This window comes from Psammomys obesus, unplaced genomic scaffold (assembly GCF_907164565.1).
Source record: "Psammomys obesus unplaced genomic scaffold, mPsaObe1.curated_primary_1811, whole genome shotgun sequence".
Lineage (NCBI taxonomy): Eukaryota > Metazoa > Chordata > Mammalia > Rodentia > Muridae > Psammomys > Psammomys obesus.
The window spans coordinates 7,410,820-7,426,775 of record NW_026596166.1 but is presented as its reverse complement, the minus strand read 5'-3'; the positions used below and the strand labels follow the sequence as shown (position 1 = coordinate 7,426,775).

General features: G+C 42.6%; 2 protein-coding genes and 1 pseudogene across 2 annotated transcripts in view; 1 reads left to right on the top strand and 2 right to left on the bottom strand.

Moving 5' to 3' along the window:
* Positions 1-2,212: 2,212 nt before the first annotated feature.
* Positions 2,213-3,866, bottom strand: LOC129667722 (60S ribosomal protein L30-like; annotated as a pseudogene).
* Positions 3,867-6,000: 2,134 nt separating this feature from the next.
* On the bottom strand, positions 6,001-14,819 carry Trmt5 (tRNA methyltransferase 5). The gene is made up of 5 exons (XM_055595525.1): positions 14,712-14,819; positions 12,650-13,305; positions 10,203-10,327; positions 8,574-9,225; positions 6,001-8,217 (listed from the first exon to the last, which is right to left on the bottom strand). Exons 1-5 carry the CDS (start codon positions 14,714-14,716, stop codon positions 8,132-8,134), a joined length of 1,524 nt encoding a protein of 507 aa, XP_055451500.1. The 5' UTR covers positions 14,717-14,819; the 3' UTR covers positions 6,001-8,131.
* Positions 14,820-14,905: 86 nt separating this feature from the next.
* Positions 14,906-15,956, top strand: part of Slc38a6 (solute carrier family 38 member 6) — a 66,375-nt gene continuing 65,324 nt past the window's right edge. The window contains exon 1 of the mRNA XM_055595469.1: positions 14,906-15,077. Within this exon, the coding sequence (XP_055451444.1) occupies positions 14,970-15,077 (108 nt within the window). The 5' untranslated portion in view covers positions 14,906-14,969. The remainder of the gene's footprint in view (positions 15,078-15,956) is intronic.

Sequence of the window (15,956 nt, the reverse complement as noted above, 5' to 3'; positions counted from 1 at the left end):
AATGTCTTCTTAGTAGTGGTCCAGATAAGTGCATATATGTCCTCCTTCCAGCAGGCTGTATCAAGTAGAGCCTAACCTATGATGATAGCTCCTTCTCAGCCTTAAGAAACTCAGGACCTCTTTTCAATGAGGCAATGAGGCAAACCTAATATGGTTCCCAGCTGTGAGCCACACTCATGATAAACCAGAGCACCTGCTTTAAAGGCGAATTCAAAGAAGTAAGCTAATAAAATTTAATACATCAATGGCACCTTTCACTGCCAATGTGAGCTCATTTTATGATGAGATGTTGAGACTGGAAAAGGTACTGTGTAAGTGAAATTTGTCTGCCTAAATTGTAGACTGATGTAGTTTTCCATTGAAACTTCAAGGGCTTTTACTGTGTGCATGCCTTTGTTTAGAGTCTGGGTAAGGACAGGATAGGCACATGGAGCACCCCAACCTATGTGAGTGTTGCATGAGGCCCCTGGATACGGAACATAGTTCTTCAAGGAAATGAAAAGAATGGCTATCAAATCTCTATCACAGCAGATGCTAATGTTATGGGTGGAGAGTTAAAGGAATCAGGTCTGTGGCTCCATTCGCGTGTGATAGTCATCAGTCACAGTGCCATCTTATTTCACTAAGTGGAGGTTCATTCCAGTGCATCTTGTGGTGCCACACTCTTTTGTTAGATATCACAACGCCTCTTATGTTTGATAAATGAAAAACCCAAGAACTGAGTAAGTCAAGATTATACATGTAAATCAGTAAAAAGCTAGAATTAGACCAAGTTACTTCTTAATCCAAATCCAGCCTGACCTGTTGTTGTAAATGAAATGGGTATTGGGCTACATGTTGTTCATTATTAGCCCTATGATTACCACGCAGTATTATTTAACCCGCTGTCACAATTAAGATTTAGACATCAGTTAGATTTTATAATTCCTTATTGACCTTGGGCTGGAGAGATGTTTCCACCCATGCTATTTCAATATCCTCACCATCAACTCTCCCATCGCACACCATCCATCATAACCATTCCTGTCTTGGCTACCTTCTATCCATAAGCTTATAAATACCTTCTTATAGTTTTCATCTGGACCTTTCCATGTCATCCTTGGGAGTCTTTTTCTCCCAGCCCACATGGTTCCTTCACCATGCTAACCCATTGTGGCATCCTCCTTCCTCCTCTCTTCCTGCCCATCTGTTTTTCCAGTGATTCTCAATTCCCAACGCTTGGGAACCTCAGCCACGCTTACCCCATTCTGCCCTGCCCAGATTTTAGGCCTTTTAATCAACCAAATCACGAGTAATGTCTTAGGCAGGTTTGCCCAAGGATAGGTGTATTCAGGCAGTAACCAGATCTTGAGGGCCAGTAATTAGCATTATAAAACAAGCATCAGGCCAACCCCCAACACTGACCACTCTACAGTGTGCATAGTATATTCCTTATATTAGGTGTTTGCTAATTGAGAATTCATGCTTTTAAGTCCAATGTATAACTGATAAAAAACATGACAACAATGAACCTACGGTAAGAGCTTTGTACGCTTGAGTGCAAAATTGATGTATGTAAAGTTAATGAACTAATTAATAAAACGTTTCAAAGGCTTTCAAGCTTTGTTTTGCATCTGCCTTAGAAATCTTTACCTGACATTGAATGTCAGTAAGAAATGGGAAATTCTAATTTGAATCCTGTGCTTTTTTTTCTTGCCTTTCAATGATTTTCCCCTAGAGGCAGAGCCTGCAAGTCTTTCATCTGCATAAGTATCTGTTGTATAATCCTAGTACAGAAATAGCCATTGTTCAACTTTTGTGCCAGGCACTGTGCTTTTTAATTTCTGTATTTTCTAGTCCTTACAAACAGTTCCATTATCATTTCCCTGTTTTAGCAGAGAGAGAAGTACAGTAACTTGCCAGGAGCAATACACCGTAAAAACAGCAGAGCCAGGATGTAAGCCCAAGTGGTAAGGCTCCTTTTACATAGAAAAATAGGCCTCTAGCTCATTACTTCCACATACTTCTTGCTTTTTTACCTGCATTTTCACTTCCTGCCTCCTTATGCTTTCCACCATTACCACTGATTGTCTTTACTCATTCATATTTGCCCACCAGGCTTCTGAAGCTATAATTAGTATTCTAGGTTAGAGGTCCATATAGTAGATATTTTAGGCCTTTTGGGCTAGGTGACAAATTAAGAGCACATAATGAGATTAAACAACTTGTGACAATTTTATTGATAAAAAGGTATAATTAAGCACAGTTTTTGTAGTGCCTTTAGTTGGAGGTCTGATTGTTTGTTATCAAAATTAACATTCACTGATCATCTGTAATGGGGTTCTACACATTTTACCTTTAAAACTTTTTGTTTTTTAAGGAGCTCTAGCAAAGTTTTATTAAAGGAAACTTTCCCCAGTTTACTTTTCACCGGTCTCTTCTGGCTTCTAATACTATCAGAATCACCGGGGTCAATGAGAGCCAGTAAGCATACTCTGTACTATTTTCCACACACTGTGCCCAATTCATTATTATTGCCAGTGTGGTGATGGACACCAGTTCAAGCCAACACGGCATCGTATTCTTTCTCAGATTTCCTCAGAGTTGGGTGGTTGTTGGAAAGGATAACCAATGTCTCTTTGCCTTGTCTGATCATCTTCAGAGTCTGTTTGTTTCCCAGCACATACTTTCCATTTTTTGTAACAAGTTGGAGCCTAGAGTTGATGGACTCAGAGACTTTTTCGTCTTCTTTGCGGCCACCATCTTCCTGTCTTAGGTGCAGGACAGCCCCAGTCAAGAACAGCTGCCAAGATGGCTGGGGAGTGAGAAAAGCTAAAACGGTTTTTAATAGGCAAATTCTGCCAAATATTGGTCTCAACCCATGAAACATACGATATCAGCTCTGATGGTTAGCTTTCATTGTCAGCTTACCAATCTAGAATAAAATCACCTAGGCAGAGAGTCAGTGATGGATTGTGTACCTCGGGTTGTCCTGTGGCAGGTCCGTGGGAGAACTGTTTGAAGTGAAGTTAATATGCAAAGCCCCAGCCTGCTGTGGGCAGCACCACTGCTGAGCCAGGGGATCTGAGCTGAGTGGAGAGGTCAAGGTGAGTGCAAGCTAGTTAAGTGTACACATGCATTCATTTCTTTCTGTTCTGACTCGGGGTGTGTGACTTCTTTACAGTGCTGGCCCGTGTTCGCAAAGTGTTAGCCAAAGTAAGTCCCTTTCTCCCCTAAGTCGCTTTCTACAATGGCAACGGAAACAAACCAGAACATTAATCAAGCATAGTTCAGATTTTCTTCCACATCCCTCTTCCCACACAAACCCACCACACGCAGTCTGTGTTAACCATAAACTCTGGGTGAGGGGCCATCCACTACAGCACGGTTGACTCCCAGGGACCTCACCCTTCTAAAAAAGACACCTCTCCCAGAAGCCATCTGCTGTCGGTAGCTCCTTGGCTGGGGGTGGGAGCTCATGCTCTCCCCTCCATCTTACTGTTTACCAGCTTTATCGTACAGGCACTCACAGATGCCGTGAGTATATGAGGGCAACGGTCCTGTTCTTTTCAGATGACGCACACACTCTAGTCCCCCTAATCTTGGCTCTTACATTCTTCTCGCTCCCTCTTCTGCGCTGGTCCCTGAGCGGTGTGGTGTGGTGATGGTGGTGATATTGATGTCCTAGTTATGACTGAGTGTTCAGTTGTGAGGTTCTACCTTAATCACCATCCACTATACAAAGGAACTTTCCCGTCTGAGAGTTGTACTAATCTATGTCTATAGAGATATGAACTTAGAGTGCAGATTGATAGAAAGTCTGTTTAGCAGAGTAGTAGGTTCACCCTTGACGAGAACCCATCCATGGTTCTTGGCTAGATGTACAGTGCCAGTGACGTGTTTGCTCCTGTGGAGTAGGCCTGAACTCCAATCAGGAAGTGCTTGGTTACCCATTAACATTCATGCCACCTTTGAGCATATCTTGCCAATCTGCTCATTATTGTTCACCACTGAATAAAACTTGCCATCCCCTCCTGCACCCGGTGTAGCCTACATAGCACCTTGTGCTTTGAGAGCTAGGAAGCTTCCTGCTATCAGCTGATCTCTCCATTTCTTATCATAAAATCATCTGTCTCTAGCAGTAGGATTTTACCATCAAGTTCGGGTGGGCAACCAAGAGCAAAGGCAAAAGCCTATATTTTTCAGGAGTCTCCAGTACACCTCTGATCAAAAACTGGAGAAGTGTTTCACACCTAGCACTGAGCTAGGGACTTCTCAAAGGAGTAGGAGGGCATTTTAAAAAGGATTAGATTCTTTTCCTGGTGTGTGTCATTACAGAGCATATGAACAGGCTCTAGTTTGTGGCAGCTCCTTAACGGCAGTAAATGGTCTGAGGTGACAACCCCTTGGCACTTGCACGCCACAGAATTACTGAACTTCGGAAAGACAGCTTACTGCTAATTTGTGAGGATGGAAACCTTGTCTTAATTTTTGATAGCCTGAAGTATACAGAATAGGATATTTTGAGTCAAAGTCAGTTGTATAAATGACTCTACTATAGCTGTTTCACATCAAAGGGGCCTTTATAACCTTAGGTGGAATCTTTAAAGGAATGTATCAGGTCCCAAGTCCTCATGAAGTTATTTTCTGAGGTTATTCAGTCTTCCAGAACAATGTTTAAGGATGGTTCTTCTTGTTGAGAAAAACTTGTATTGTTTAGCTTTTGTATCAAAAGCTAAAAAATTATAACCTTTAGAGCCAGTGATAAAACTTAGCATATAAAGGCTTTTGCTCTAAAGCCTGATGACTTGAGTTCAGTCTCCAGAAACCACATAAAGGTAGACAGAGCCAACTCTGTGAAGTTGTCCTCTGACCTCACAGTGTTCCACAGTGCAAACACGCACATACACTTTTTTGAAAGCTGTATTCTTTCCATATTACAAACTTGTAAATTAGGTGGTACAGCCAGGAAAGATCTCAGCTTCAATTGCTGGCAAAACTCAAGAAATTGGAGGATTTCGTTATGAAAAGCAAATGAAGTTCACCACAGATACAACTGGTTCAGACACATTTGAGAGATCACAGTGCTGAATAAAACAGCTTTAAACTCCTTAAAATTTCACAAGATTTATAAACATGTCCAACTAAGCACTCTGTGTCATACACTGCATGGTATTACTAGATTATATATATATATATATATATATTTGGTGGGGCTTGGGGTGGCAGCTCTGAATCTCCTGGACCTTGCTCTGTACACCAGGCTGGCCTCGAACTCAGAGATCCAAAGGCATGCACCACCACCCAACTTCCACATACTTAAAAAAAAAGTCATTTATAAGAGATCTTAGCAAATTCTATTTTAGTTGCACAGTAAAGTGTTTTGGAAGCTCCCTTTTCATTCATAGTTCCACACTGAAAGCAGTCACGGAGGCTAGTTCTTCAGTCCTTTCAAGCCTGGTCAGCTTTAAAGAACTGGGCCGTGTTAGTAACATCTGTCAGCCCCTTAGAAGCAAAGCCGAGTTCTTTACCTCAGTTGCCTGCTGACATCGCTCCCAACCTTCTCTCAACTGAACAATGTTCCTGCCAAAGGCCAATCCTCTTAAACATGTTTCTATTTTCTCCACACAAAGTTTTTCAGTTGCTGCACTGAAACACAATTAACAACAGTAAATGCTTTCTTTATGTGGCTAAAAGAGTCATTTTGGGGACTTAAAGGTAAGTTATTTTTATTTTTTAATAAGACATATGTTTGCTATTCTGGCTTAAGGTTTTCAAATTTTCTTAAAATTACTTCAAAATAGAGACAAGTACTTTGATAATACCATGCACACTATTTATAAAAAAATAAGTTTTTTTTTTTTTTTTTTAACATGGGCACAGATGCTGTGTCACCTCAATAATAAGAATTCACAGCCCACTGTGCCTTCAAGGCGTAACATATCCAAGGCTCATTTGTCCTGAGATAATGGCTTTCACTAATAACAAAAAAAAAAAAAAAAAAAAAAGAAACTTGTGAAGCTGGGCATGACTCACCTGTACCTAGCATCTGGGAAGCTGAGGCAGGAGGGTTGCCGTGAGTCTAAGTCAAACCTGGCTGCGCAGTGAATTCTGGGTGAGACTGAGCTATAGTGTGAGACTCTGGTCTCAAAACCAAAACCAAACTGTGTGTATATTCAGAATGCCGTCTGTTGAGTTACAGCCTGGGACCGCAGGCCAAGCTGCGGAGTGGCCGTGAGTCGCCTCGAGGTCTGTGGTGCAATTGTGCCACTTTGCTGTCCATCACATGAGCAGCTGTAGACAGTATGAAAACTAAGAGGGAGGGCAGGTGCCAATCAAACTTCATGCACACCAAAACCCTAAAACTCAAATTTTATTTAAGTTCCATGTCACAATATGTAAAAAGAACTTTTATTTGCCTGGTTCCGTTGTTGTCTCAAAGGCTTCCTGCCTGTGACTGCTAACCTAGGCCTAGTCCTAAAAGCTTCTAGCCTCTGTACAATCTAACCTAGGCCTGGAATGTTTTCAGCCCCTGAAAATTACTGCCTAAATAAGCTCACCCTTACTCATTCTTACTGAGCTCTGGCTGGCTGGTTCAACTCAGCTGTTCTGGCTCAAACGCCTCTCCCAGCTGACTTATTCAATCTGGCTTTTCTCTCAGCTCCTAAATTGCTCTACTTGGCCTAAACTAACTCCAGCAACCTACTCTAATCTCCTCGCTCCTTCTCATTCTTTGTCTTCACCTGAGTTCGCTCACTGCAACCTGCATTACTGTCCCAGTAAAACAGCCTCCCCTCTTGCTCTCATTTCCCCTTAAGTAGCTTCCTTTTCTCTCTTCTCCTAAGAGTTGGGTGTATCCTATTCTGTCAAATCTTTCTCTGATTTTTCACCATTTCTGCTACTCAGGCATCACTTTCAAACATGGGTACTTTCTTCTACAAACCTTCATTGTCTGGGATTAAAGACATGTACCACCATGCCTGGATTTAAGCTTTTCTTTACCTGAAACTTGTTCTATACTAGGCTGGCGTTGAACTCAGATCTCCTAGCCTGTCTCCTGGATCAAAGGCATGTTTGTATTCCAGCAGGATCACACAGACCTAGGTCTTTGCATATGACCTCTTGCTAGAGCAGCCATGTTCTGAATTAAAGTTCCTCTACAGCAAAATGTTATTATTTTTTAGTCACTTGAAAGAAAATCCTTATGTCACAGGCTGTTATGCCAGACTTAGCCTGGAAGATGTGGTTTTCCTAGTCCTCATCTAAATAAACTAATTTTGTATTACTTTTATACTGCTAATTGGTACAAAAGTTATATAATTATATTCCTCCACTACCAACTACAATGTAGTTAAATGCCTTCCTAGTTAAATAGAATATAATCACTCTATCTACAAAAACTATCTTTCCAGGCAGGCATGGTGATGCATGCCTTTACTCCCAACAGAGGCAGGTAGATCTCTGTGAGTTCAAGGCTAGCCTGTTCTACAAAGTGAGTCCAGGACAGCCGGGGTTGTTACACAGAGAAACCCTGTTTTGGAAAACAAACAAACAAACAAACCAAAACCCTATTTTTCCAAAGGACAGACATTTATGTAATAAAAATAGATATAACTTGGATTATAAAATCATTATATAATTTAGATTTTTAAAATTTGTTAATTTGTTCCTTATTTTGCATATGTGTATGCAGAGTGCCTTGGTGAAGTCAGAGAAAAACTTTCAGGACTTTCTCCTTTCACCATGTTGGATGATCAAATTCAGGTCATGAGGTAGGTAGCAAGTGCCTTTACCAATGAGCTGTCTTACTGGTCTATACCAATTCTACTTTATAAGTATGCTGGATAATGGCAGTGTGTGCCTGAAATTCCAACAACTGTGAGGCTGAAGCAGGAAGACAGATTTTCATGCCCTGGGTTACACAGACCTTGCCAAAAAATAATACATAAAAAGAAAAAAAACAATAGAAACACAAAACAGTCTGTATCCTACACATGGTCAGCCTATTTCAGTTAAATTTTACTTTGGTAATATTCCATTCATAAGAGTGAAACATAAGGGCGCGATAACAAATACCTGATTGCTAAAGTTTACAAAACCATACAAATGTACTTCTTTACATAAAAGCTATGGGGGAGGTGGAGAAGGCATTTCAGACTAAATCTGATACAATTTGAGGCTCTTCTGAGAAGGAAGCACTCGTCCTCGGCCGTTTAGGAGATGGCTCTTCGTAATTCTCTGTAACGAAGTCAGGAAACCCATTTTACAGGATTTTAACATTTGAATACATTTTTTTAAAAGAAGATATTCTTAAAATATTTTTCATTCAGTCAACTTAAAGAACACTGCTATGAATTTATTGTCTTAACAAAACAAGCCTCTTAGACTGAACCGTGTACTAAGTTAAAACCCGAAGAAACATTCTGAACTAAGTAGCAAGAAGTCACAAACAAAATGACTGGACCTAGTTTTATTTCCCTACTTCCAACCCCCCCCAACACACACACACACACACACGCACGCACGCACGCACGCACGCACGCACGCGCACTGTTAAAGGTGTTCTACTCCACGCTGCATTCTAGAGAACCTACCTAGACTGAGAGGCGGGTCCTTGTAGAGTATAGCAGCGGGAACCCGGAAAGTGATGCACAACATTTTCTTGTTAGGGGCCACGTTTCTCACCAGGTGGATGGAACTACTCTCCTCCAAGGAAATGCCTAGCTCAGCCCCAGCTCGCTGACGGACATCCTGGGCAGGGTCGGCGTCTCTGGAGAAAGAGTAGCAGTGCACTGTGGGGAGGAGCTCCCTGCTGCACGGCTGCCCATCCAGAAGGGATCTGAAAACATGGAGGGATTCTACGGCCTTTGCCGGCAAGTTCATGACAATGTGGACAGAAGGTTTTGCTTCCGTTGACAGTTGTAGCCGAAGCATTAACTCTTCTCTGACTGGTCCTTGGAGGAAGTCTTTTCCATCCATGTTAAAGACTTTCACTTTTTGGTCAACTTTATTCAGTTTACAATTGTGCAACAGCCATTTATGGGACTCAGGATTGAGATCATTGGCAAACACTGTGCAATTTTTCCTTGCTGCTGGTATGGCAAAGGGGCCAACCCCAGCAAACACATCAAACAAGACATCTCCAGGATTCAGAAGGTCAGTGATCCTGCTATGTTCTGTAGAGAGACGAGGATTCCAATAGACTTTAGAGAAATCAAACTCATATGTGTAGCTGTTTTCTCGAACCTGAAAAAGGTATATTTTAAGTTAATCTCATTGGACTTAAAGTTTGTCCATTGAAACTAGACAGGCTATGTATGTACACATGAGAACATACATGTAAATGTTACTATCATATGAGCAAAATAACTTCTCTTAAAAACATCCCGATTAGAGTCCTGGTGTTTATACCATTTCTGGGGCCAGTTAATATCTTGCATTCACCTTCTTCATGAGATTAGTTGCTCCTCCAAAGCCAAATCGTCATTCCCATCCTAAAAGGTCATGAAGTTGATTCCAATTCACATGAGGAATCTTGCAGAAAGGCCAACTAACTGGCATATGTCACCAGATAAACAGGGATCCTCTGAAAGCTACTGTCGGGCACTGCCACACAGCATGGAGGGGCCCTCCAGAGCATGCAGGGTGCAAAAGACATGACTGAAGTATCATTAGAATCCATGTTTTTTAGATAATTACTAAAAATTTCCAAATTTCATGCCTATAAATTGGACATTTTAAGCCCCTCATTTTATGAACAAAGAATCAAAGGCCCGAAAGTTCCTAACTTAGACATATCTGAAACATCCTTTTTCTGTTTCCTGGCATCTTAATTTCATGTAGGCATATATCTTCCCTTCCCCTCAACCAAACCAGGGGCTTCTGGCTAGAGCTGGGAATGTTTCTTAAGTTTCTGCCCCTAAAAGTGCCCAGGACTAAGCTGGCGGGGGAAGTGCTCGGGCACTGCTTTGCACACACTGCTCCACAGCTTGTCACTTAACTGCCCCTGGGCAACTGACTGCAATAGAGAGCTAAGAACTCTAATGATGGGCTGCTCCATCATCTAGCATTACAGCAAAATTCAGCCAAATCCTCTTCGACTCTGAGTGTGAGCTGCTCACAGTCTTGCCCAACACTTCAACCCTGGGTATTAAGAATGTGTGCCATCTTGATTCCAAGCGTCAGCCCTGCGGTGCGCCCGGAGTTGGGCAACAGTGCAGTACCTTGGTGAGCATGTTTTCCTCTCCAGACAGCACTTCCATTTGGAAATTTCGGTACGTACTGTCAATGCTGCTGGTCTTATTTACTGCCGACGTGATTCCTAGGTTTTTGTCAATCAAAACTTGGCCTAAAAGGTGAAAATTCATTATAAATACTGCTTATTGTTTGTGAAATTCAAATGAAAAAATATTTAACAACAATGAATTACATTTTCTTTTGGTTTGCAAACAAAAACTGTATTTGGGTGTGTGTAGTTCTGTCTATAATTCTAGAAAGCAAAGAGATAAGCTAATGACTAACAGCCTTTAGTACATACAGAAAATTTTTTCTAATTTATTTATTATGTATACAATGTTCTGTCTGCATGCCAGAAGAGGACATCAGATCTCATTATAGATGATTTTTAAGCCACCATGTGGGTGCTGGCACTTGAACTTAGGACCTCTGGAAGAATAGCCAGTACTCTTATCCTGTGAGCCATCTCTCCAGCCCTACCTATAGAAAATCTATGGGTACCTTTTCAAGGACTTGTGGTCTCTTGATTTTTCCATATTTTCATTAAACATACTCAAATAAAGGCAAAAGGGTCGAACATATGACACAGACAATGGAATGAGAAGCTGTGAAGACCATGACAACAAACGGCCCCAGGAATGGGTAGCAAAGCCATATGCTTGTCCCTCTGGCCTCACACCAAAGGTTTCTTTTACTGTGGGTTTGAAGAAAATGCCACCAGTTTGGAAATGTGTATCAGCAAGCAATGTTTACAACCAAGGAGACGCACATTTTTCAGAGTCTGACCTAAATTAAAAATGTTCTTTTACTTAAATTGTTCTTTTAGTCAAATATTTATCATAGCAGAAAAGCTACAATACACATCAGAAGTGACTTACTGTTACAGCCCTTTAATTAAGTCTGTATCTTTTTGTTAACACTTCGAAATTTTATAAAGATCTATATGCTCTCATTTCATAAGGAAAAGAACTTCGTCTTTGAGTTAGTAAAATGCACTAAAAATAAACTCGCTGAAATATAATAATTTCAGAATTCAGAATAAAATAAAACAATGAATCAACGTCCTATGTGCTTATGTTCTGCTTTACATATCTGAACTCAATTTAAAATAGTTTTGAAAATGTGTACAAGTTTTGAAGCTCTTAAGCCCCTTCCCCATTCCCTCCCAGGCTCACACCTTCCCTACTCATCGAGCTTTTGTGTTCTTATTTTTTACCCAGCAAGTCCAATTTGTGCTGTCCATAATGTATTCCTGGATGAATTGCCTTCCACTAACTTCTGAGATATAAAAGGTAAATTTTCAATGAGACCTGAAGACATCAAAAGCAATTCTATAATACCGCGGCAAAACCTAAGGGCTTTGCACTTACCTGGTAAGCCTGCTGAGCTGTATCCCCAGCCGGAAATGTTTCACTTTTAACCCTTGCGCACAACCACCACTTTATGAGAATTTAAAAAACCAGAATGGCCAAAGAATGAGTTAGGGTAGGCAGGTACAATGTGAAAGCCCACATCTAACACTGCCCCGAGTCCTCACTCTAAAGTGTGGTATCACCAGAGTGTGGTATTAATGTCTTTATCAATAAAAACAGAGAGAAAGCAGAATGGCATTGTCAAGTCCCACCCATGCAAAATACTGAATCCTACATTTTAAACCTGTGAACAATTCCCACACGTTTGGAAAATTATTGTATTAAAAAGAGTAACCTACAGAATGCGTGTATACCAAGTATTTATATAAAATATGATTTTGATTAGCCTTCTATGCAAAGAATAAAGGCCTTGAGTTTCCCTGGAGTTACAATAGTAGGGTGTACATGAGAAATTTCTAAAAGGCTAGGAGCACTTAGAATAAAGTTTTAAACACGGCATGGTGGTGCATGAAATCCCAGCACTCAGGGAGGCAGAGAAAGGTGGATCTCCGTGAGTTTGAGACCAGCCTGGTCTACAAAAGGAGTCCAGGAGGGCCAAGGCTACACAGAGAAACTTTGTGTCAAAAAAAAACAAAACAAATAACTACATAAATACATAAAAAAGTTTTAAAGTGCTTAACATAAAAGGCTTAATTAGCTAAATCAGTAAGTGAACAGCATTGTATATTTGACTCTGAAACCCAAATTTCTGAAACCTAGTACTAAACATTGTCCCAAAGGCCTAATGGCTTTTGCACCAAAAGAATTTTGTTGAATATAGAACAGAGGTTTGTTTTGTGTGTCAGGAGACGTAAAAGTCAGTGCCAACATGGTGACTATGCAGAAGATATTCCAAAATGCTCTTCAAAGAGGGGGATGGCACTGTGATTTGGCCTCAAATTAAAACTAACCTATGCCTCTTCTGTAGATTAGCATTTTTTAAATAAAAAAAATTTGAAGCATTACAATTGGAATTAGCCATTTTTTTCTAGAACATGAATCTGACTATATAATACACCCACCAATTAAATGCTTGAAGGGTAGCTGATGATCTCGGAGATTCAGGTGTGCAATATGTCCAACCCGGCTGAACGCAGAGGTCACGTCTTGACCCTCAGGAAGCACAGCTTTCAAAATTTCTTCTGACTTAAAATTTTCATAAGTTAGTTCCAAGTTATACTCAGACAGCTGTGGGCTAACATCAAGTTCTTTTAAAACGGCGAGTTCTGTTTTCTCAAAGGACTCAATGGTAAGCATTTTGTAGGGGTCCAACATGATTAGTCTACCGTCTTCATCTCCGGGGTCCTCAATCACTCGCTTTATGCCTGGGCGATGCAGGGCCACTCTCTTGAGGGCTCGCATCAACCTGCTGACAACTTCTTTCCTCACTTTAAGCACTGGGATGGACACTGTTTTTTTAAAAGCTTCTCTGTCAAGTTCTGTCATTCCTCGAACATCAGAGGGTGGTGAAAACAATTCAGCATCTCTCATACTTGCTTCTATTTCTGGCATGGTTGAGAATCCTTGTCTCTGACACAACGAAAAATTACTAGGTGCTTTCCTAAGCCTCGGTACCAATGTCCTTCTTGTCAGTACAATCAAAGATACTGACTCACTGGGGTGACACCATTCTACTTGCAGAAGTCTTCTTGAGAATCCAAATGTCTTCCATAAGATTCTAGAAAAAATATTTAAAAAACAAAAAATGCTATAAGCTACACAGGAGCACATTCACAATGGCTTTTAAGAATGAAAACATAAATTCTCTTTTAAACCACTTGCCAAGTGCTAACAAAAATTTGGATGGCAAGGGAAACGGACAGTCCCTCTTGCAAAAAAGTATGATTCTTCAGTCTACCTGCCCTTGTAATAGAAGGATTAGAGGTTTGGCAGCCTCTCTATACCCAACAAACTTTGCTCACAGTTTTCTATGGAACACAGAGTACTGGAAGCATGAAATTTGAGTTGAGGGACATCTAAACATGAAATTGCTACCAATGGCAACATTTACTAGGACATCCTTATGGGTAACTGTATCAGAAGTTGTTATGAACTTTGTAAGCTAAGGAGTAAGTTAATAACCCAATGTCCTGTGGCTGGTAAGTGGCTCAGCAAGGCTTACACCTCCATTTCTCAGTTGGGATAGACCTCGGGGTCTATCCCCCGCATCACACAATATCAGGCACGGTGGTTCCTGCCTGTAATCTCAGCATAAGGAGACAGAAAGGAGGATTAAATGTTCAAGGCCAGCCTGGGATGCATTTGAGACCAGAACTCAGAAAACAAAACCTTGTTAGGAATGCTCTTAAGGGCTGGGGACATCGCTCAGTTGGAAGAGTGACTTCCAACGCACACATAAATCCATGAGCTTTCAGCACTGCATGAACTGGGCATGGTAGTGCAGGCCTCTGACCCCACTCAGAGGGCAGAAGTTGAAGGTCATCCTCTAGGCTAATCTGGATACATGAGATGTTCTCCCTTCCCACGTGACCTTAGTTATATTGCTGGGATGCCATTCAGACTGTATTGCCATGTGCCTTGCCTGTAAGTAAAGGCTTCGGTATTTTGATGAGTCTTTACTGGGTTGTTCATTTGAAGCACGGTACTGGGGATTCACTTCATCCTTTAAAATACCAAGCGGTTAAGGGCCCTATTACAGAACCCTATAATACAGAGCACGAATGTTTAGGTTTACACCAGGAGTTAATGAATTAGACTGACACTGGCTCAGCCTGGGTGTCCATTTTCCATTTGTAAATGTGGATAAAAACCAGGAAAAGATTTCTGTGGTCCTGGGAATCTAATCCTGGGCACTACTCATGCCAGGGAATCGTTCTACCACTCAGCCACTCCCCAGCCGTCACCAGGCCACTTACCAAGGGCTCGGGCCTTGGCTTAGCAACCAGTGGACCACGAGATAAATGGCCTGGCGGCTTTTTCTGCGCTCCTCAGGCGGGAGACGGGAGCACGGCTTCTGACCCGGACCGTCAAGTCTTTGGCATCACCTGGGGCCCTGCGGCCCCCTCACCAGCTGCACTTCCCCAAGTCCAGCGCTATCCGAGGCCTCCGACCAGAAATTCTCACCTCATGTTCTGGGGCAGCTCGGAAATGGGTCTGCGGCGGGTGGGCGGACTCTCGCTGACGTCATCACTGTTGGCCGCGAAGGCCGCGCGCGACTAGTCGGACCTTGTGGACTCGCGTCCCTCTTCCTGGCCGCGGGAGAGGTACGGGAGCCCCGAAGGGCCAAACCCGTAACTCCGCCCCCGACGCGGCTCAGCCGGGGAGAGCGTGGAGCCGGAACAGAGGCTCGCGGATGGACTTGGCAGTCGGTCGCCGAGCAGCATGCAGGCGTCGCGGAGCAGCATCCAACCCGAGCCGGGATGGTACGTCTCTGTCCAGCAGCCCGACGAGGCTTCGGCTGCGGAAGAGTGGAGCCCGTTGCTAAGCAACGTAAGTGGGCTTTTCTGACAGCGCGCGGGGCTAGTGTGCTGAGGCATCCTCCACTGCTTGCAAGAAGAGTCCTGGACAGGAGAGGACGGACCCTGGGGTGGGGCCCGACCCACTGACCCCAACCGAGTTTGGAATGTGGCAGTAGCTTGGCTCGCTCAGTCAAGAGTGGGGCTGGGACACCGGCAGCATGAGCCATGGTTTTGTGACTCACCGTTGTTTCGTATCTGTCGCCTCTCAGAAACTCCCATCTACTCTTTCGAGGTCTTTGCAGAAACATCAAGAGGTGTTACTTTTCTGGACTTAATCACAGGGCGAAGAAGTCCCCGTAAGTGAAGATGAGGAGAGGGCTGTGATACTGTGCACGTAGCTTGTCCTCGGTTCACCTTAAGCCAGTGTCGTGGGCTGTGTGCACTCCAGGGCCCCTGCCACACTTTGGTGCTGAAGGTCCAGCCCAGAGCCTTGAGCATGCTAGAAAAGCGCCCTAACCCAGAACTACTTTTCAGCCCTGGCACCCCGCTTTTTAACTGATCCTCGAACTGTAACAGTTGATAGTTTTGCTTCTGCTGTTCCTGTAAGGCATTCCTGATCACCTTCCTGGGCGAGTTTAATTCATTACATGTGTAAATAAAAGGTTAGTTTTGAGGCCCTAGTATGGGAGAAACAGCAGTTCCAATGCTGACAACGGGGATTCTTCAGGAATCACGTGAGCTGAGTGAGGCCTGTACCTTCCCTTGCTCTCCACCCTGTGCTTACCCTTTCTTCCTCTCTTGAAGTCACAAGCCCATGGCTCGCGGAAAGACGAGGTTCTTCGAGTTGCACCAAGAGGTCAAAAGGAACAAGTGTTATGTCCAAATTCGCTTTCTGTTGATGTGATGAAGA

Excerpts from the sequence above, each read along its gene's own strand:
- Trmt5 (XM_055595525.1), bottom strand. Across the intron at positions 9,226-10,202 it reads AGGAAAACATGCTCACCAAG|GTTCGAGAAAACAGCTACAC; the intron begins GTACTGCACTGT and ends TACCTTTTTCAG. Across the intron at positions 8,218-8,573 it reads GGACCCGCCTCTCAGTCTAG|AGAATTACGAAGAGCCATCT; the intron begins GTAGGTTCTCTA and ends ACTTCGTTACAG.